Source organism: Agelaius phoeniceus, chromosome 1 (genome assembly GCF_051311805.1).
Source record: "Agelaius phoeniceus isolate bAgePho1 chromosome 1, bAgePho1.hap1, whole genome shotgun sequence".
NCBI classification, from domain to species: domain Eukaryota; kingdom Metazoa; phylum Chordata; class Aves; order Passeriformes; family Icteridae; genus Agelaius; species Agelaius phoeniceus.
The window spans coordinates 118071954-118093122 of NC_135265.1; the positions used below are offsets into that span (position 1 = coordinate 118071954).

Sequence of the window (21169 nt, forward strand, 5' to 3'; positions counted from 1 at the left end):
AAAGAACAGTCTTAGTTCTAACTTTGGTATATTGAAAGTACTTTTATGCATTTTACACTGAACTCAGAGTCTAGATTTAACTTTGTATTTTACAGGAAGGCATGACTGGAAATAAATCCATTCTTGTAAGTAACACAGAGCTACAAGCAGAGATAAAGAACAGACATTTGTAATTAATGAGGAAATGTAGTTACTATTGGTTGACTGAATACATATGATGAATGTACTATTTACCAATCAACACAATTTTATCTTTATTTTGAAATTGCCTAAGTTGGTTTGGTCTGTATGTGGTACATTACAAGATATCCCTGCTTTAAAACAGAATTTAACTTGCACTCTTCCTACATACACTAAAGGGGGAATCCCATTTTGGTGCCTATTTGTTCATGGTATTCTTTTGTAAATATCCGGATATTTAAATATAAATAAATTTATTTTGTGCCTAAATAATGTGGTATAAATACCTTAATCCTGGGGATGCTGAGTGGCTGTGCTGACAAAATAGGTGCAGGCCTTACATATTTCGAAGAAAACAAAACTTCTCCCTTTCCCAGATTTTTATTACTTTAGAGGGGTGCAAACACAAAATATCAAATGTTCTGATTCACAGGTCTCATTCTGAGACCGTTAACAGAGAACTCATCTTGCATAGACATCCCTTTATAGACAGCAGGCTCTAGACACAGGGTTTGGAGAGAGGGATAGTTTTAATTCTCTCCAGATCTTTCAGAGCAAGTGAGCTTGGAGCTAGTGCTGGAGATAACCTTCCAGTCCCTCTTCTTCTGCTTAGCAGCTGACAACTACAGCACTGTGCTGTACGGCTCTTAAATCTGACTGCTAAGCAAACCTCACAGCAAAAAGGCATCTAGGAAAAAAATGCAAGCACTGCTGAGAGAAGGGTTTTAGAAAGTTCTGTAAGGTTATAAAATTGATTAAAATTTCCCAAGTTTAGAACTCAGATTAATGGAATGGGATGTGGTATGGATGCTGGGAGCAGAGCCAAACCACTAATTTTACCAAAGACAAAAGTTGCAGGACTTCTTGAGCAAGAATGAAAACCAGAGAATCCTGTGAAAAAGACCCAACTTTCTGCCATTTCTGAAAAAAAAAAAAGTAAAGGTTATAGGGGAAAAAAGAAATAGGGCCCTGCTGTGACATGAAGAACCAGGCAGGAAAAAACATTTCATTTATCTAATAAAATAATCAAGAGTGCAGGAGTTAAAATGATGCAGTCACTTGCAGAATAGGACTTCAGAAAAGTTTACAGGTATTTTCCACCACGGCAAACAAAAAAATCACAATTAAGGTGGTAAAATTGTGCACCCTTTCCATAATGTATTTAATACTTCTTTTCCAAAATAAGTACCAAAGCAAAATTATGCAACAGGTGACTGTCTCAGCAAATGCACATTATGTCTCACTTTGTTTTAACTACAAAGATTATTCTTGAAGATAATGTCTGAGGTGAAAATCACACAGTTTATCTTTGACATAATAATGGAATTGTTCCTGACAATTTTCCTTGAACATCAGGAAATTATGAAGTTAAACTAAAACTAGAGAATAGCACTCTGTGCATATTCTCAGGCAAGCAGGCTAGCATGTGAGGCTCCTAAAAGACTAGCTTTGTGTCTTACCTACAGCTCATCAAAGCCAAATCTTGAGACAGGGATGAAACATATAAGCAGCTGTGCTGGAGTAAAAATGTCACAGCCTAAATGGAACTAGAGAAGCTTTTCTTAGTACAGGTCACCTAAAAATACTTTGACAAACAGGGAGGTATCTAGCAGTGTCTGTACAATAGTTCCATGCTTTTTCTGATCTGGCATATGGAATATCTTGAGACAGGTAGGAACTGTCTGTTTGCAAATGGACTGGGAAAAGTACAGTCCAAATAGTGCTATGACGCAGAGCAGAAGTAACCCAGCCATATAAACTCCATCTACTGGGAACCTTCTGCAGCCCTCGGGCTGTAGTCAGGATGATGGCAGAGCCCAGCTTCAAGCTGGCAATATAAGGATGAGCAATTTGTACACCAAAAGATAGATTGCTCTAAGTGATTAGGAGCAAAGGCAGTAAGAGACATTAATTTTACACAAAATATGAGTGATACTTAAGCTAAAAAATAGACTAATGGACAGAAGGGTTTCACAGAGAGGATGTAAGTAATAAAGGGCATATATATTTAATTTTTAAGACTGTGTTTCATAAGAACTAACGAGAGCAGATCTGTCAGTAACTAATCATTGTTGTAGACACAGCCTGCTGTGATATGGTTACATGTTCCCTTAAGCCAAACATTAAGCACACACTGGTATCCAATATACCAATACTTTAGTATACATTAGTATCTCTGTGGAGAAGAGCTTGCCAGTGTGAAAAGCTTCTGTCTTGCCTCATGCTCCCAGATAATGGAGCCCACTAAAAATAACATACTGTATAACAAAGGAAATAAAATCAAAGTATCTAGGAGGTGAAAACATTGTTGGTTAAATGCAGCAATTTCTATTTTAAAGAGAGTGTACACTAATTTAGCTGCTTTACTTTGTCACAATGCTAGCTTTGAGCTATTACCTTCTATTTATTTGTCCATCAATTGTAATTTTATTCTATGATTATTTACAGTCTATCATACAATTTTGCAGTCCTTTCATACAAAGTTTTACTGGACATTCTTTCCTTAGTGCAAACTTGTATTTCCTCATTCCCAAAAAAGTGCGTCAACCACATTAACATACTGTATAATTTTATCACTTTTATGATCAGTGTATTTTCCAGAAGGCCTGTTGCATATTTTGAAATATGCATGCATCCTGTCATGTAGATGCTACTATACATTCAGAACTGTTCAAATCTTGTGAAAGAATGCTTGATGGAATCTGAGACCTGCCCTGACTTCAACATAGAAATGAATTTCTCACAGGGAGCAGAACATGTAGTTGTTTAATAACTACTGAGTAAATTATATATGACAAAATCTTTATTCCTACATATAATAGCTCAGAACTATTAAGTCTTATGCACACAGAGGGAAATTATTTATCTGCAGCTGAGCTGTTTGTCACTCCTTTGTAACCCATGTTTTGAGTACTTTCATTAATGCAATGATCCTTTAGGCCAGATGAAGTTGGGCATTCCAATCTCTGACCTCAGCTAAAGCCAAGGGACAGTTGGAGGAGTGCTAATAACTGGGACATTCTGGAAGGCATGTTCATCAGCAGTCACCAACCTGAGCTTTGACTTCGTCTCATGAATCATTCACAGATTTTCTTAATCACAGAAAATAATAAAAGTATTGGATTCCTGAAGGCCACATAGTTGAGCTTGCTGTTTGGAGATGGTCCATCACCAAGACTAGATCATAATGGACTGATGTATTTTTTATATTTTTTGAGACAGGAGAAACAGAAGAATACTAGTAGCATGTATTTTCTACTGATTTAACAAATATTTTCATAATTCTTCTGAGCTACAGTTCAGCTAAACTGAGAAACAGAGGCAGCAGGCTATTTACATTTTGTCTGTTGTTTAATATTAGTTTTTAAGATTCTTGGAGCCACTTTCTGTGTGTAGCCAAGACTAGACAAAGCACCTGTTTTACAGTCCAGTGACAACCTTGGAGATGTAGAAGAAAATCATGGTGGTTTTTATACATTTTAATGGTTAAGAAGAGAAACTTCTCTGCATTTTCTGAACACTTCAGAACTTTTGTATTAAATCTAAAAATTCCCAAAGAAATTGTTACCATAAAGTTTTCCTCAATTTTAAAAAAATACAAATGTTCTTCTTCTGGTTTTGTCCAGTGAAGCTAAAGGGAAAAAGGTATCTCAAAATGGTAAATGCAGTCATCCTTTAAGTTTGCTTTTAGGATGGCACAATAACTATCCTAAAAGCAGTAATGGGAAAATCCAAAAGGTTTTGCTGAATGTAACAGGGAAGACTTTGATAAGGACCTACTGATTTCAAGGTTAAACAAACTAAAACTGTCCTCCTCCTGAGCACTGTTGCAGCCTAGAGCTCCATTTCTTGAAGGGCCCCAAGTCCTTTCCAGGGTCATGAACACATGTCCATCTGATATGCATTTCAAAGAACCACGAGGAAATGGAGTCCTGATGAAAATATTCCTGTTGGTTGGCACTCCCTGTCCAATTAAGTCAATTCAGAAAACTGCCAGCAGAGTGGCCTAGAAATGGCTCCACTGGCACCAACTCTGCAAGTCATGCACACAGATGACGCAGACCTTCAGTACAATAATCTGATGGCAAAGCGTGGTGGAATCAAACCATCGCAGCTCAGATCACAAACAATATTCCTGAACCTAACTACTGGATGATGGAAAATTAGAGGGGATAAAAAAGAGGCCTAAAAGCATTTTGAAAAATGAACCGCATATATTTCCAAAGTCTCTAGAGCCACATAAGGCCGGAACTTGAACTATAATATTACAGAACTAATTGCCACAGAGCATTCCAGTAAGTCCTCAGAGGCTTGCATTATTCCCCATCAAAAAGGTTCATTTGAGCCTAAGCTTGCAATGCAGACTGGAATCCTGCTGAACTTGCACTTTCTTTAAGGATAATTTTCACTCTACCACATTCCTAATGGTATAGATAAGGAGGAACAATGTAGAACCGCTTGCAAGCACAGACACCAACATTATCAAAAACTGGAAATATTTGCAGCATGTTGGACTTTTGTCATACAAATCACAGCAACCATGATAAAGTGAATTAAAAAAATCATAGTGCTTTTACTTATTTCCCTATTACATTGAATATTTAACTAAATAAATGTTATTAAGTCACCATGGGCCAGAGCTCTATCTCAAAGGCACTTCTACAAAAGAAGCACTGTTTAAAACTCCAAATATTCAAAAACAACTGTCAGCCTCATAAAATAAGTGGCCTTGGATCAAAACCAATGAGATGTTAAGTAGTAAATTTGAGTTCTCTTTTCCTGATGCCCATTTTTAAAGTTTTTGGCTGCTTGCTTTCCAGACTTCTTTGTCTTATCCGGAGGGTCAAAACCATTTAAAACACTGGCATTTTAATATCATTTTATGATTCCAAAAATAGAGGATTAAGCCACATTTCCTGGATCACAGGATAAAATCTTGAGAACTGGCAATTTGCTATGAACCAGATGGTTCCAAGGCTGTTGTTTCACTGGACCAGACTCCCTAATGGACTTCTGTGGCTGATTCTTTTTGAGTGTTACTGATGTCAAATTTAAGGTCCCTAAGATTACCACTGGAATTCTCAGTGCCATATTCATCATGTAACTTGGTGTGATGTACCCATGGCCAGTAGTCCCCATGACCTAAGAAATGCTGAGATCTGAATTCTCTAATCACTGGGAAGAGATTAGAAGCCACATTTCTCAAAGCAGTATTAACATCACGACACCAAAATGCATTCCAAGACTGAAGTTATTTCACTGTGGCTAAATGAAATAAGGATAGAAGATCCCAGGAAAACCAACAAAATACCCCAGAAAACCAAAGGCAGAAATGAATGCCTAGCCTATCAGTAAGGAGTCTGTGTAATGTGGGCACTCCTTCCAGAGCCTGTGCTCTGTTTGACTCCTTTGACTCACAGTAAACTCACTGTTTACTTTTCTTCTGCCTATTCAATCTTCCTGTATGTACCTTATAACACTTCACTAAGAAGTGAAAATCCCCTCGTGCCATACCTGCCTATGGATTAGGAAAACTGTAAAAAAGAGAAAGAAATATGATTTGAAAGACTGAATCTAAGGGTTCCACCTACTTCTTAACTGTTGTGCTAGAGGCAGGAGTGCAGACTAACTTATAGATAGTGTTTTAAGTGTCTTATCCAAAGTTAAATTTGCAGATCTACTAAAGGCCAACTAGTTCATCCAGGTGTCATAAAAGATCAACTTTAACCTTGCCAGCTCCAATTTAAATCCATGGTATTTTGTCCTTATCCTTGATGTTTGAAATGCATAAAAATATTTGATTACTTTCTTATGATATCCCAGCCTCATTCTTCTCCTTCTAAACCAACCAAGGCCATTTCTTTCAGTCTTTTCTTTTAGAACCTATTTTCCACATCCAGACCTACATCATGCTTGCTGCTTCCCTGTGTACTGTAGGGTGTTCCTACATGGGTAGTGGTCAAAATCACAGACTCTGCTGCAACAGAGTAAATGAGCATTCTGCAAGTCTTACATATACAAACCCTGGGAAACTTCCAGTACAATGTTCCTATTTTGACAATTTTAAGAAATTATTTGCCACTATAAACTGACTCTTCATCCAGAAGTGTTATTTCCTCAAGATCACTTTGTGCAATTGTTAAAAAAAAGCCAAAACAGAAAAAGAACACTTTAATTTGAGAAGGAAAGAACACATGCAACCAAGTTTTAAAAAGGGACTTGGATTCAAAGTCATGAGGGATGCACCTTCCCATTGCTCTGACAGGTATGTTTGCACAATTGTATTGGACTTAAGGCATTTTCTCCCTCAGAGAAAATATACTCTAATCAGCTCTAATACTCTAATCATACTCTAATATACTCTTAAGCAGCATATTAACTACAATGCTGATTTTTCTGATTCAAGTTTATAAATACTTAATTCTCCCTGGAGCATTGTTGAAGTGGTCTTGGATTTTACAGATGGCTGCTGCAGGAAGCCCCTACACAATTGCTAAACTTCTCCCATCACTTGAATCACAGTGTAATTCATTAATGATGGAGTTGAAAGCAGCTAGGTAAAAAAAACTGCATTTGATGAAGCATTATGTGTTCTCCCACCAAATCTGTACTACAGCACAGGTACCTGGGCAGGAGCAGAGCAGAGAAGTGGGGGTTTGTAGGATGTGAAAAATGCCAATCACCTGTTTTTAAAATTTTAAAAGTTTAATAGTAATAAAATGGTTATAAAAATAGGAATATAATTAGAGTAATAAACATTTGGACAATTAGGATTTAGGACAATATGAGACAATAAAAACAAAGAGTTATGGACAGTCCAGGTACCTCTTTCTGGGCAAAATAAGCCTGAAAAAGGACACACATTAACAGAGGATTAACCCTTAAAAGCAATAGCCAGTTGCATATTCATACATCTCATACATGATGCACAAATTCCATTGAAACAAAGGATTCTGTCTGGTCAGTGTCAACTTCTTCCTATTAATCCTAATGGCATCCTCAGGGCTGAGCGAGCTGGGAAGAAGTTATTTCTTCTGATAATGGAGCAATTAATTCATTTTCTCTGAAAGATTTGGGTGTACTGTGGCTGCTATCTCGGTGCGAGTCCTCGCTTTAAAAAAAGTATCTTACATAGCATAGTTTCTATTTTAACATTATGTTATAACCTAAAACTGTATTTAACACACTACTTAAGAAAATTAATACAGCATAACTTTCTAACAAAACACATATAATATTCATTTTAATATTTGCGAAAAGCCAATCATAAAATACACATCTTTCACACAGGATAAAGGGTCATGAGCAGGCATTGTCAAAGTGAGCTCACCTGCCTGAGCATGCAGACAGCCCGGGCTCTGAGCTGCGGGCTCTGACCCCAGGCAGCGCCCTCGACCCTGCTGACAACCTGCTGTGCAGGTGCCAGCGGAACCTGGAGTGCTGTGTCCACTTCTGGGCTCCACAGTGCAAGGGCGGCACGGAGCTCCTGGAGCCGGCCCAGTGGAGACCTAGGGCTGGTTCAAGGGTCTAGAGCATGTCTTCCATGAGGAAAAGCTGAGGGGCTGGGCCTGCTCAGATGACTGAGATCATTGAGGGGGGTTTAACAGTGTGTATCTCAAGGGAGGGTGTCAACAAGATGGATCCAGGCTCTTCCTGGCGATGCCAAGCAACAGGACAAGAGGCAATGGACAGGAACCGATACACAGGACTTCGACTTGAATATGAGGAAGCGCTTCTTTATTGTGTGGGTGACCATGCACGGGAACAGACTGCCCCACCTAAAGACATTCCAGAACTGTCTGGATACAATCCCGTGCCATGTGCTCTGGGATGACCTTGTTTGAGCAGGGAGGTTGGACCAGTGTGGACCATGCGCCACTGTGGTCCCTTCCAACCTGACCCATTCAGTGATTCTGTGACCCAGGAGAGGATGGGTGACAGCAGCGGCTGCAGGAAGGCCGCCCGAGCCCTCCTCAGGCAGCAACGGCCACTCTGGGCAGCCAGGCTGGGTCGCCTCACGGCCGGATGCCCGCCGCCCTCGCCACGCCGCCCTGCCCCAGCAGGTCCGCGGTGGAGCGGAGAGAACCGTCCACATCGGAGAGAACCCTCCACATTTCCCACCGCCGCCTCCCCGGGCACTCGGGAGCCACACGCGCGCTCCCAGGCCGGCGGGGGCGGGAACAGTCCCGGCTCCTTCCGCCCGCCTCGCGCATGCGCACTGGCACCCCCGCCGCAAGCCCCGCCCCCCCGCGCCGCTGGAGCCGCTGGGCGGCGGGAGAGCGCGCGCGCGCGGCGCGGCTTGGAGCGGCACGTGACATGGAGGAGGCGGGGACGGGAAGGGAAAGGTCAGCGGCGACGCCGGCGGCGGGGGGAGCGGAAGGTCAGGGCGGCGCGGAGCGGAAGTGGGAGCCGGAGCCTCGTCCGCCATTGTGGGGAAGCGGAGCCCAGAGCAAGGGGGGGGAAGCGGCGCTGCGTCCGGCCGGCCGGCTCCTTCCAGCGGGAACCCGATCGGCGGCGGCAGCAGCAGCAGCGAGCCCAGGCGGCAGCGGCGACAATCAGGCGGCGGCGGCGGAGGCGGGGAGGAGGCGGCGGAGGCGAGCGAGCGGCCCCGGCGTGCGGAATCACTCGAGGCCCAGGCGGAGCGGAGCGAGGGGATCGCGGCTCCCCGTGAAGAATGTCAGCCACCAGCGTCGACCAGGTACCGCCCGCGGGGCGGGGGGGGCGGCCGCCCGCTCTCTCCCCTTCCCGGCCCCGTCGTTACCCGCGGCGGGGGAGGGCGGCGGCAGGGCGGCCACCTGCACCTTCCCTCGCCGCCGGGGCGGCGCGGTTCGCGGCCTCCTCTTTCCCTCCTTCCTTCGCTCCCTGCTTCCCTCCCCGCCGCCATGGGGAGCGGCTGTCCATCGCCGCCGGGATGGCGGGCCTCTCTCCCGGCCCGGCCGCCCCTATTTATAACCGCTGAGCCGCGCCGGGGCCGCTCCGCCTCCCCGCGCTCCCGCCCGCAGCGCCCGCCGCTGCCGCTCAGCCCCGAGCGCCGCCGGCCCGGCCCCCGCCCGCGGCCCCCTTTGTGTGTGACCTCCTCGGTAGCCGGCCCTTCCTGGCCAGGCCCCCGGATCCCGGTTCTTCGCTCCGGGAGCGCCGTAGGGCCGGGCTCCCCGCGGCGCCCAGCGCCGGCTCCTCTCCTTGCGCGCCCCAAACTCCGCCAGGCTCCCCGTTACCGCATCCTTTCTCGTCCTGCCTTTCGCTCTCTTCGCGCACCTTTCTCCCTTCGGGCCTCTGACTTCTTTTCCCTCGGCCTTCGCTTCTTCCAGTAGTTCTCAGTTTTTCTCTTTGCGCTGTGCAGCACTTTTTTAAACTTGGTCCTTCACGGAGCTTAGAATTTGTTGTTTTTTTACCTTTGCTAGGCCTCTGCTGGTCTTTCTTTCTGGCTGGAAGCTATTCTGTCTTGATCTCTGCTTCGTCCGTGGGTTTCTGCCACTCCCCAAAACTTTTAGCCCTGCAGTCCCTTGCCTCCTTTTATTTTCTCTCTGTGCCTTTAATGTTCTGTTTCTTTTGTCTCTGTGCATGCTCTCCAGTTTCCTTTAAGCATTTATTTCTAGCTCACTGATCTCTTAGCTTTTCATTGTTCTGTCTTTTATGAAGGCTGCTTCTTCCCAACTTTTTCTAGTTCTGTCTCTTGTTGGCCTTTGCATGCCTTTGTGTCTGGATTAGATTCATCCCAAAAGATGAGGTTGTTGGGGTTTTTCAAGTTACAGAGATTTTTCCCGTTTTGGGAGAGCACAGTGTCTAACCAGTGCACTTCTAGGTGAAGCAGCGTTGAACAGTTTTATGGTAACTCTGAGACAAATGCACATTAAAGTAACTTGGAGGTGGTTACCTCCTAAAATTTCAAACCTCTGAATACTGAGTTCTTCAGGACTAAAAATTGTTAAGAGAATGATGGAGCCTGGAGACCCACTCCTGCTTAGTTGAAAGTAATACGAGAAGGTGAATTAGATTTTCATGGACTAGCATTTGTTTTTTGAAGTTAGTTTATCTTGCTGTAGCGGAATTAAGGATACTGTAACTTGTAATGTTACATTGATTCTTAGTGCATGACAGATTAACAGTGTTTTGTAATGACTAATCCCAAAAAAAATCCTCCTTAAGGAATTATTTCCTTGTGTGAAAGCTTTGTACAGACTGTATAATTTTCTCAGTATAATTGCCTAGGTAAGGAATGCACAACTTGAAGTTCAGCATATGATACAACTCTATATTCCTTTGTATATCTAAAAAGCAAGGCATTGTATGTTATTCTCTGATAAGTACCTGTCAGTCAATTTAAAAGATGACAAATCATAATGAAATTTGGGTATTGGCAGTAATCTTAAGGTACTAACCTTTTTTTTTTAACTCCGTGTTAGTTCTGTTTATTGCAAAGGTTTTTTTCAGGCCCCGGGGCAATTAAAATTCACTTGTTCGGCTTTTCATCACCATTTAATCTTCATATGCTGTTAAATCCTAGATTATTTCGATATTTTTAATAAAATTCTATTATGTTTTGGTTTTGTAGTATTTTATAATGTTATTTTAATTAATGTCACAACATTTTTATAATAGCATGGTTTAGTAATATTTTCAAGTGATCTTTAAGTTGGAAAGGGCAGAATTGGCAAATAAATAGAATTACAGTGAAGTTTATATTAGAGATTCTAACGGAACTTGTTTTGCTTCCCCCCCCCCCCCACCCCCCACTTTCCTATATACAGAGACCTAAAGGACAGGGAAATAAAGGTAAGTTAACCTTGTATTTCTGTATAAATCTGTAATATTGCTTTTATGGAGGATAATGTCTGACAGTCATAGCAAGATGTTGTAGCTATAGGATGTCTTTTATTTCAGGGCAGAATGACACTAAATTGTGTGCCAAAATGTTACTTCCCAGCACTTTTACTGTGGCACAGCAGAACATCAGTTTACAATGTGTTATTTTGCAAAAGATTAATGTCAGAAGTCAGTTAAATAGTTATTTCCTTTTAGCTGCCTTTGTGATATGCTTGTGTAATCTCTTCTTAACAGTACACCTTGGGCCTTTCTGTGTAGTGAGTAGAATCATCAGGAAGAATCTTCTGAACAGCTTCCTCAGTTTGCTACACTGCAACCATGTGACTAGTTACTCATATCTATGAGCAGAAAACATCACCTTCCTTATTCTCAGAATTTTTGTAGTCTTGCTTCATTTTAGCACCAGTAACTGATTTTTTGTCTGTGTTTGTAACAGGCGTACTGCTTTTCTGCTTTTTCATGTTTCTGTCAAAGTCTTAGTTTTTAAATACCATACTCAGTGGGATTTCTTTCCCACAGAAGGATGAAACTACTAACTACTTAATATTCTTCTCTCTAAAATTCTTGGCAAGTCAGTTGTAAACTGCATTTCAGATTATATCTTGCAGTATTTTTTCTGGAATTTATTTTCTCACTAATATTCTATTTGGAATTTCTTTCTGCCTAAACAGTCCACTTTGTGCCTATTTAATTCTTAGCTGCTCAGCAAACTGAGCTATAGAGTAGCATGCACACAGCTACCTCTGTGTGTTAATATGCTTGTTATACTTAGGCAGATAAGAAACTTCTTTTTGAGCTTGGGTACTCTTTGCCCCTCTTAGTTCATTATCTGAACTAATTTAATTGGTCTCTGTGAGCTGTCATTTAATGTTATCCACAGCATACTTATTCTATTATTCTGTCTACGTGCAGATTATCTGCTTCTTGTTACATGTATTGCTTGTGAGGTGGCACGTGGTTCCCGGATCTCATTGAGTTTGGCCTGTTCTTTTTAATTTCTCTGCATTCAGAGAAAAAGGAACATGTTTATCTCCTCAGACATTCTTAGTTTGGTCATTCTTAAATACTTGTTCTCTCATATTCTTTTTTTTTTTTTGCCCAAAGTGCACTTATTAACTACTTCATGTTTTTGAAATAGTTTGTGGTTATAACCTTCCATGTTGCCCTTAAGTGAGAAGAAAAGTCAGACTCATTGTAGCAAATAGTTTGTGGCTTCACAATCTTTGAATTATCGTTTCTCAGTTTTAGTGAGGTTAATTAGATGCATCTGTTAGAGAATCACACAGGTAGTTTTTGAACTGTACTCTATATATGTGACTTGGACTGGAAGTATTAAGCATTTCTATTTGGGTGCTATGTTACAGTGTGTGAAAATGCACTAGTCAGCTTTACTTTGGCTTATTTATGTTAGAATATTTTTGTGTTCTATAATTTGTCACTGCTGTGGAATGTTTGAATCAAAACACATCTCTGCCTGCTATGTAAGGAAGAGATTTTTGCATTTCTGAACTTGGATTTTTATGGAGTTCGTCCTTTTAAATAATGAATACTTATGATACATTCTCTTGGTGAGAGTATGACCTGAGTGAAAACTATAGTGAAACAGAACAATTAATCTCTGTTCTGTTAAATTATTTGGTGTAATGTCTGCTTAGTGAAACTAAGTTATGACTTAGCATTAGATTAAAGGTCTAGGAGATTGTGCTAACATCTTCACTGTAGCACAAGTTGTTGGCTTTGGGCTAGAGGCTTTTTCAAGTGGTTGAATTTAGTCAGTGTCAGCAGTCCTTACTGACCACATGTTAGCAGCCCGTAGTGTTTCAGTTGTTGTGATAGGTTTCAGCTTAGAGGAGCTCTGAGGGAAGATAGTTAACAAACCAGTCTGAAGGTGGTTCTGTGCATAAGAGAAGAGTAGTAATGTTAGGGAGGATGGCAAAAGCTGTCCACATGTCTGGTAGAGCTTGGGCCATATGAGAGAATGAATGAGCAGTGAAAGGGGTGTATACATGTTTCATATTAAAATGAAAACTATTAGACCTGAGAATTATATTGGTCGGTAGCTGATTTTTTTTGTCTAGCAAAGTGCCTTGGATGCCTTGTTCTAATTGCTCATAAACTGCTGTGCTGTTTCCTTCAACCACAATTTGTGGGACTGAAGTTCCAGTATGTAGAACTATCTATCTGTTGTGTCAGATATGTGTGTTGGTATTTCAGAGGCTTGAATGAGTAAATCATCCTGTCATGAAACTTTACTTATTCTAGTTGTCAACTACTGTACAGTTGACGTAAAATATCAGAACTGGCATCCATCAAATTATGACTTACAGGGGTGTGAAGACGAAAGGCACTCATGGGACTCATTTTTGGTTTTCCCCCCTTTTGTTTATTATGGCAGTGTATCAAATCTGTCATAGGAAGGTGCTGACTTATTTTTACACTTGTGTGTGTAACAATTTTTTGTTTCATAGCAGGCTTAAATGTAATTATTAGTTCAAAACAAGAATGAAATATTTCATGTTTCTCTCAGTGTTTATGCTTCATGTTAAGGTGTGATGACTTGTAATGAAAAAGTTATTCTTGTACCCTTGGGTATCATTTTTTGTGCGTGGCTATTCCAAGGATAGTAGCAGTTAAAAGAATATCAGCTTTGAATTCCTCTATTTGATGAGTTGCTTCTTCCCAATATCTAATTACACTGTATGTTTTCATAGTGTTTGCAGAAACATACAGTATTTTTAGCATCATATTGATACAGATATTTTTAGTATCTGTAGATTAGTTTCAATTAGTATTCTTCATCACTGCCCTGTTCAGTTGGAACACTTAACATGAGATTTTGGGAATGAGGCATTCATTTGCTCTTTTTAAATGTCTGTGTGGGCTACATTCTTCACTATTAACACATTATGTGAAGTTAGAATGAAAAGCTAAAGAAACGTGCTCCCAGTGATGCTATTTCACTGGGAAATGTATCTATTTCACCAGAAAAAGCGTCTCTGTAGAAATATTTTGTGTCACTGACTTGGTATCTCAGTACAGAATGAATAAGAAAGAAAATACATTGACAGGAATATTTTATGTTAGTTGTAATGTCAGACCAAAAATAATTCTGTCTTCAGTGACCTTTAGATACCTGTGGAACAATAAACACAGCAGATGCATGTTTTATGAAGATTAGCTGTCAGTAGGAGGAGATTAATTTTGATGGGATACTAGTCTTGATATACATCTGTTTATTCCTTTACTTGTGGTTGCATGCTTTTAAGAAACTTGTATGCTGCTGCCCATGTTTTTCATTATGATAAAATTGTGTTTGAAAGTTGTGCTGTCTGTTCTATTTGGTTAAGTCTAAGCAGTGAACATGACATAGACTAAATGTTTTGAGGCTTCCTCCTGTGTGTAACTGGGCCAAATATAAAGAGGAATTCCAATATAAAGAGAGCTCATTAATATGTTACCATTGTGTGTAAATTCAGGATGATAGATGACCTGAACTGAAACTCTTATTTATGGGGTAAAAGAACCCCCAACACCTAATGTTTAATTTAAATGTGGTGTTTAATTAGGAATATTGTTCTATCCAGTTGTAAACTGTATTGTGCTCAGCATTGCTGCTCATATTTGACTATTGCTAGTATAGAAATGCAGTGTACCAATTTGTAATAACTGAAGTGTCTGGTGTTCCTTTAAAACGTCAAGAAGGTAGTCAAGACACAGGTTGCTTTCTTCCCAGATAATTGCTTTGAAAAAGCCTTCTGTGTTAAATTATGAATTTTTATCTTTTTTTTACTGCTCTCTGAAGTTAATAAAATTTTCCAGGATTTTGATTATTCCTTGTGATTATATCTATTACTTTGTCATTTCTTTCAGCTAGTTTCATTCATTGAAGGCAGTTTTGTTTTAGAGATGTTGAAGTCAATGTGAAAAAAAATTCAAGCACCACTTGGCTTACAATGTGAATTTTGGGTGGCAACCCCCCTACCCCCAATGAAGCAAGAAAAAACCCCTGACTTTTAACAACTAATTTCAGCGAAGTTGAATATTTAATTACATGGCTGTATATGCTTTTCAGAAGCTTTTGCTAAAAGAGGGAAGCCATAAAATTGGCTCCTAACTCAGTTTTAAGTTTCAGAAAATCTGCTGTTTTCTTGTAACTTCTGCAGTCATGATTTTTCAGTGCACCTTACTGATCATCCTGAGACTTTCTTTTTCCCCCCACTGAACATATTTGACAAAAAGAAAAAAAGTTGCATTTGGATAACCAGTAAATTTATTTTTAAGAACAGATCTTCATCTTCAGGTTGTGTAATTGAAAGTGCTGGTTTAAGTCCCTGTTCTGCTTTGAACCCTGGGAAACAGTGGAACTTAGCAGAAATTTGTGCAGTGTGGCTTTGTTTGAATAGTAGCCTGGGGGATGGTAGAGAGACACTTCAAGTAATTTGGGCAGCTGGAGAATCCCAGGTAGGTGTAATGCCTTAGATGAAATGAAAGGTAATAGGAGACCAAGAAGAGCAGGTAGGAGGAGATTCCAGCATATAGTGGCATATGTGTTGGGAAAGGCTTGTAATCACCCTTTGGGACTTAAGCTTTTACTTCTGTCTTGCTTTGTCACCTCAGAGCTTCAGAGATGTCACTAATGCAGTACAGTTATGTAGGAAATACAGGATTAAATAGCTGAGTAGTGGTGTCCTTCATGGTTGTCTTGGTGGGTAACTGCCTTTCCTCCTGGCAGGAGAAAGCTGTATGTTGCAACTTTCCCTGAACCTATTGAATATGTCTATAGATGTGGTTGGTCTGCACATTTGCACTTAGTCTGGTACTTCCGGAAATGCTGGATTTACTGCCTGTGCAAATAAGGTGTGCCTGCAGTTCTTCATCCACATGTCTGTGGATCCCAGGAAAGAATAGTCAGGAGTAGACTGTTCTAGCTGCCATCTTTGCAGCTAGATCTGATCCTCATGATCAGTAGAATGAGCTATTTTGTTTAAATTGGAATGGTGCTTAACAATAATATGTATTTCAATGTACAGACAATTAAGCAATGTTACCTAGATTAAAAGTGCAGCATAGATTTTCCAGAGACTATTCTAATACAGATTTATTTTTAGTTTCAGTACAAAACGGTTCGATTCATCAAAAGGATGCAGTAAATGATGATGATTTTGAGCCATATCTAAGTAGTCAGACAAATCAGGTAAGTGAACATTGGTTAGTACCTTGAAGTTAACTTTGACATTCAGCTGACTTCCAGACTTCATTTTGGGATATTTCTTACCATTACTGACTTGCCTGAATATACCTAGAAATATAATTTTATGTCATACTTTGTCTCATCATATGATATCTTAAGCAGATGAAGTGTTCTTAAGAATTCTGGAAAAGCTTCAGTTAAAAAGCATGCTTTCATGTCCCTGTCTCTTGTGCTTCTGCTCTAGCTTCAGAAAGATGCAGTTACAAGAAACTTGAACTAAAAACCAAACCCTTACATTTAAAACAAAATCATCATTTTGGATGCAGTCCAAAACAACAGTTTTATTGGCTCTGAGAATATATTAACCACTTGGACATGGTTTCCTTTAAAAGTGGGCTCACAGCTGATGCCATAATAGATGGAAGCTTAGTATCACTACAGCTTGGTACAGCTCTTCTGCCAAGACACTAATGGCTTGACTTCCAGAACTGTGAATTGCTTCTGTAGTTGAAAGTTAATATGAGTTATGTAAAGTTTGTAAACTGGAGTGATCTTGAGAGAGAGAGAGAGAGAGAGAGAGAGTGCAAGTTATTAAAAGACTAAGAATTTTTGCTTGCCTTCACTTTTTTTTTCCCCCTAAAAGTACAGCATTAAGGAGGCATCAGCTAGAGGATGATATGTGCAATTTTTTCTACAAAAAACTAGCAGAAATCGTATAGGGGTAGTCCTTCAAATGTCTCAAGAAATAAATTGTGTGATTTCCCAGGAGTCTATCTGGAGTAGTACTGATTTAATGCCCATTCTCCATAGCATGGATGTGTTACCTGTTTTTTGTTGCTACTCCTGAAACAAACAGGGATCCTTGCATCCATCTCACTGTACTAGTCTGTTGGAGTGTCCAATTAGAAGTGAGAAATATGACAAAATCTAAGAATACAACAACTTTAAATCATAGTTGCAGCTATTTTTCTTATAAAGATACAGTTATGTACCTTTATAACTAAAGAAAAAACTACTTGTTTTAGAGTAGCTTGCTATTTTCTTGATGCTGTTGGCATGGAGGCATTTTAAACCTAGCTTAGGTGCTAAACATGAGGATAATGTTCCAGAGCAAAAGGGGGCCCTTTAATGCTTTGAGAAGGTCTCATGAAGAAATGGCCATATCTGACAGATACCTCATTTATCTTTTATGTTGTGAGGAATGGTGAAAGTTACAAATACATTCATATAACCCTTAAAAATGTTTTGGATTGTATTACAGGTTTTTTTCCCCTGAGCATAATTGTCAATATTGCTGATTTTTTAAAAATTTTTTTTCTTGCAGAGTAACAGCTATCCACCAATGTCAGACCCATACATGCCTAGCTATTATGCTCCATCCATTGGATTTCCATACTCTTTAGGTGAAGCAGCATGGTCAACTGCAGGTGACCCTCCAATGCCATATTTGACAACTTATGGACAGATGAGCAATGGTGAACACCATTACATACCTGATGGTGTATTTAGTCAACCTGGGGCATTAGGAAATACCCCTCCATTTCTTGGGCAGCATGGATTTAATTTTTTTCCTGGGAATGCAGACTTCTCTACATGGGGGACAAGTGGATCTCAGGGACAATCAACGCAAAGCTCTGCTTACAGCAGCAGCTATGGCTATCCACCTAGTTCTCTTGGGAGAGCCATAGCAGATGGACAGGCTGGATTTGGCAGTGATACTCTGAGCAAGGTGCCTGGGATTAGCAGCATTGAGCAAGGCATGACTGGACTGAAAATTGGTGGAGATATGACCGCTGCTGTAACAAAAACCGTAGGTTCAGCTCTGAGCAGTACAGGTATGACAAGCATTGCAGCTAACAGCGTGCCCCCAGTTAGCAGTTCAGCACCTAAACCAACCTCATGGGCTGCAATTGCAAGGAAACCTGCTAAACCTCAGCCGAAACTCAAGCCTAAAGGTAACGTGGGCATTGGGGGCCCTGCTGTACCGCCACCACCTATAAAACACAACATGAATATTGGAACTTGGGATGACAAAGGGTCAGTGGTAAAAGCTCCCCCAGCTCAACCAGTACTGCCTCCTCAGACTATAATCCAGCAGCCTCAGCCATTAATTCAACCACCACCACTGGTGCAAAGCCAACTGCCTCAACAGCAGCCTCAGCCACAGCAACCACAACAGCAACAAGGACCTCAGCAGCAGGCCCAGCCTCACCAGTTGCAGCAGCAACAGCTGCAAAACCGCTGGGTAGCTCCTCGTAATAGGGGTGTGGGCTTCAGCCAGAACAATGGAGCTGGTAGTGAGAACTTTGGTTTAGGTGTTGTGTCCGTCAGCTCCTCACCTTCTGGTGTGGAAGTGCACCCAGTGCTGGAGAAACTAAAGGCCATAAACAACTACAATCCCAAAGACTTCGATTGGAATCTGAAGAACGGACGTGTGTTTATAATCAAAAGTTATTCAGAGGACGATATTCATCGCTCCATTAAGTACTCTATCTGGTGTAGTACTGAGCATGGGAATAAGCGCTTGGATGCTGCTTACCGGTCCCTGAATGGCAAAGGCCCACTCTATTTACTCTTCAGTGTGAATGGCAGTGGACACTTTTGCGGAGTGGCTGAGATGAAGTCTGTTGTGGACTACAATGCATATGCTGGTGTCTGGTCTCAGGATAAGTGGAAGGGGAAGTTTGATGTCAAATGGATCTTTGTCAAAGACGTTCCCAATAACCAACTGCGACATATTCGCTTGGAAAACAATGACAACAAACCAGTTACCAATTCGAGGGACACTCAAGAGGTACCCCTAGAAAAAGCCAAGCAAGTGCTTAAAATAATTGCTACTTTCAAGCATACCACCTCAATCTTTGATGACTTTGCACATTACGAGAAGCGTCAAGAGGAGGAGGAAGCCATGCGTAGGGTAAGAAATCAGTGTCATTACAGTAGCTCTCTTTTTTTTCTGTTTTCAGAAACCTTGTTTTTCATTCATCTGGAATTTCTGTCTGCAAGTGTTAAATCAGAAAGTGGTACTTCTAGCTCAAAGTCTCTACTTGATATAACTGGCTCTTAATGGAAAAATTTAAGTTCCTGTAACTTGTTTATTAGTTCAGTCATCTGTTTAAACACAAGACGAAGGTAGGCCTGAATAAGCAGGCATCTGACAGGTTCTACTTCTTCAATGCAAATGAGAACTGAGTTGAGTCCATTATCCGTAACTGAAGTCTTTTTGCTTAGATTTTTACAGTTTCTGGATGTCACAAAAAGGAACAGAAATTAGAGAAGAAGCATACTTTATTTCACATAACATTTTAATTCAAATTCTGCTTTAATGAACCATTAACAGCACGGTTGGTGTGAAGAGCAGGTTTTCTCCTTGATTCAATTTATCTTTTGTGGAACTGTGAAAAACAGAAGTGATACAGTGGTGACTTGAATAGTGTTGAAATAATTTTTTGACCTTTCTGATAGTTCATTTCCTAAAAAAAGTGTTCATTTCTGCAAGGAAGAGTAAATGTGATAACCCTGTAGAGAAACCTTTAGTTTTGGAGACATTTCCTGAAATGCTCATCAGACAAGGGAAAAGCATTTAATTAAAGCAGTTTTGTAGTACTTGGGTACTTTGTCTTGTGTACCCTCCCTAATCATTAACACTTGTGCTCACCATTGGCCACAATATTTCCTTTTCCTATATTTACTTGCTTTCCAGACTTGCCAGTAACTGTAAATATATAATTTGTCTCATGGTTGGAAACATTTCAGGATCTGTTTTTACCAGTCAGATGATATGCAACAAAAATGAGGGTTGCCATCAGTATGGTTTTTTGCTAATGTTCTCTGTTCATCATGTCATACCACTCGCTGGAATAAAAGCCGCCAAAAGTTTAGGGTTTATGCTAACGAAGGGCCTTGAGAATTTGTTCACTTGAAGCTGACACATAAAGAAGCTGTGAAGCAGGTGAAATGCTTACTTCTCTTAGGTTTCTAGTACTGTGGTGGTTTCACCCCTGTTGTAGATTCCTAATCCTTCAAGGTGTGTGTTGCATCTCCTGTAGAACTGTGTCAGGTGTACCCCAAACCAATTTTGTAGTTCTATTGCATGACTGCAATAAATTGTTATGTTGAAAGTTTTCTGTTGTTAGGAGGCTAGATGAGTATCCCAGTTAGGTATGTGATGCCTTTTGGATTTTTTTCCTAAAAAGAAAATGGATTATGCCCCAAATGAGTATCATTAAATTTCATGGTATCTCAATGATGGAGTGATGGACTTCTTTCCTAACTAATATTCAGTGTAAGGGAAGGACTTGGACTTTTTCAGGCTTTGGTACGACTTTGGCAGAACCACTGGCCAGTCGAGGGAGGTGATTGTCCCACTCTACCCTGTGCTAGTGAAGCTTCACCTCGAGTCCTGTGTGCAGTTTTCAGTGCCACAGTATAAGGAAGACATAAAGCCATTAGAGAGCATCCAGAAGGGGCACAAAGATAGTGAAGAGTCTGGTCTTCTCTATGTGAGAAGAACCTGTGGACACTTGGTTTGTTCAGCCTGGAGGAGACTGAGGGGGAGACCTTATTATGGTCTCATGAGGGCAAGTGGAGAGGCAGGCACTGATTTTGTCACTGTTGTGACCAGTGACAGGTTTTGAGGGAATGGCCTGAAGCTGTATCAGGGAAGATGTACATCAGATAGAGGAAAGGAGGGTGGTTGGACACTGGAACAGGCTGCCCAGGGAAGTGGTCACAGCACCAAGGCTGACAGAGTTCAAGAAGTGTTTGGTCAATACTCTCAGGTAGATGGTGCAACTCTTGGACACAGAACCAGGAGTTGGACTTTGGTGATCCTCATGGGCCCTTTCCAGATGTTCTGATTCTGTGATTTGTTGTAATTTTGTAATGTTTCAGGAGGACTGAGATTATAATGTATAATGGATCTCTGTAGCCTTCACACTTCAGTGTTTTCAAAATTTTCAGAATTTTGGGATA

The 21169-nt window shown here is 40.8% G+C and overlaps 1 protein-coding gene across 1 annotated transcript in view; it reads left to right on the forward strand.

Annotated features, from left to right (window-relative positions):
• Positions 1-8738: 8738 nt before the first annotated feature.
• Positions 8739-21169, forward strand: part of YTHDF3 (YTH N6-methyladenosine RNA binding protein F3) — a 28673-nt gene continuing 16242 nt past the window's right edge. The window contains exons 1-4 of the mRNA XM_054648471.2: positions 8739-8878; positions 10929-10953; positions 16113-16198; positions 17520-19112. Of these exons, the coding sequence (XP_054504446.1) occupies positions 8855-8878; positions 10929-10953; positions 16113-16198; positions 17520-19112 (1728 nt within the window). The 5' untranslated portion in view covers positions 8739-8854. The remainder of the gene's footprint in view (positions 8879-10928; positions 10954-16112; positions 16199-17519; positions 19113-21169) is intronic.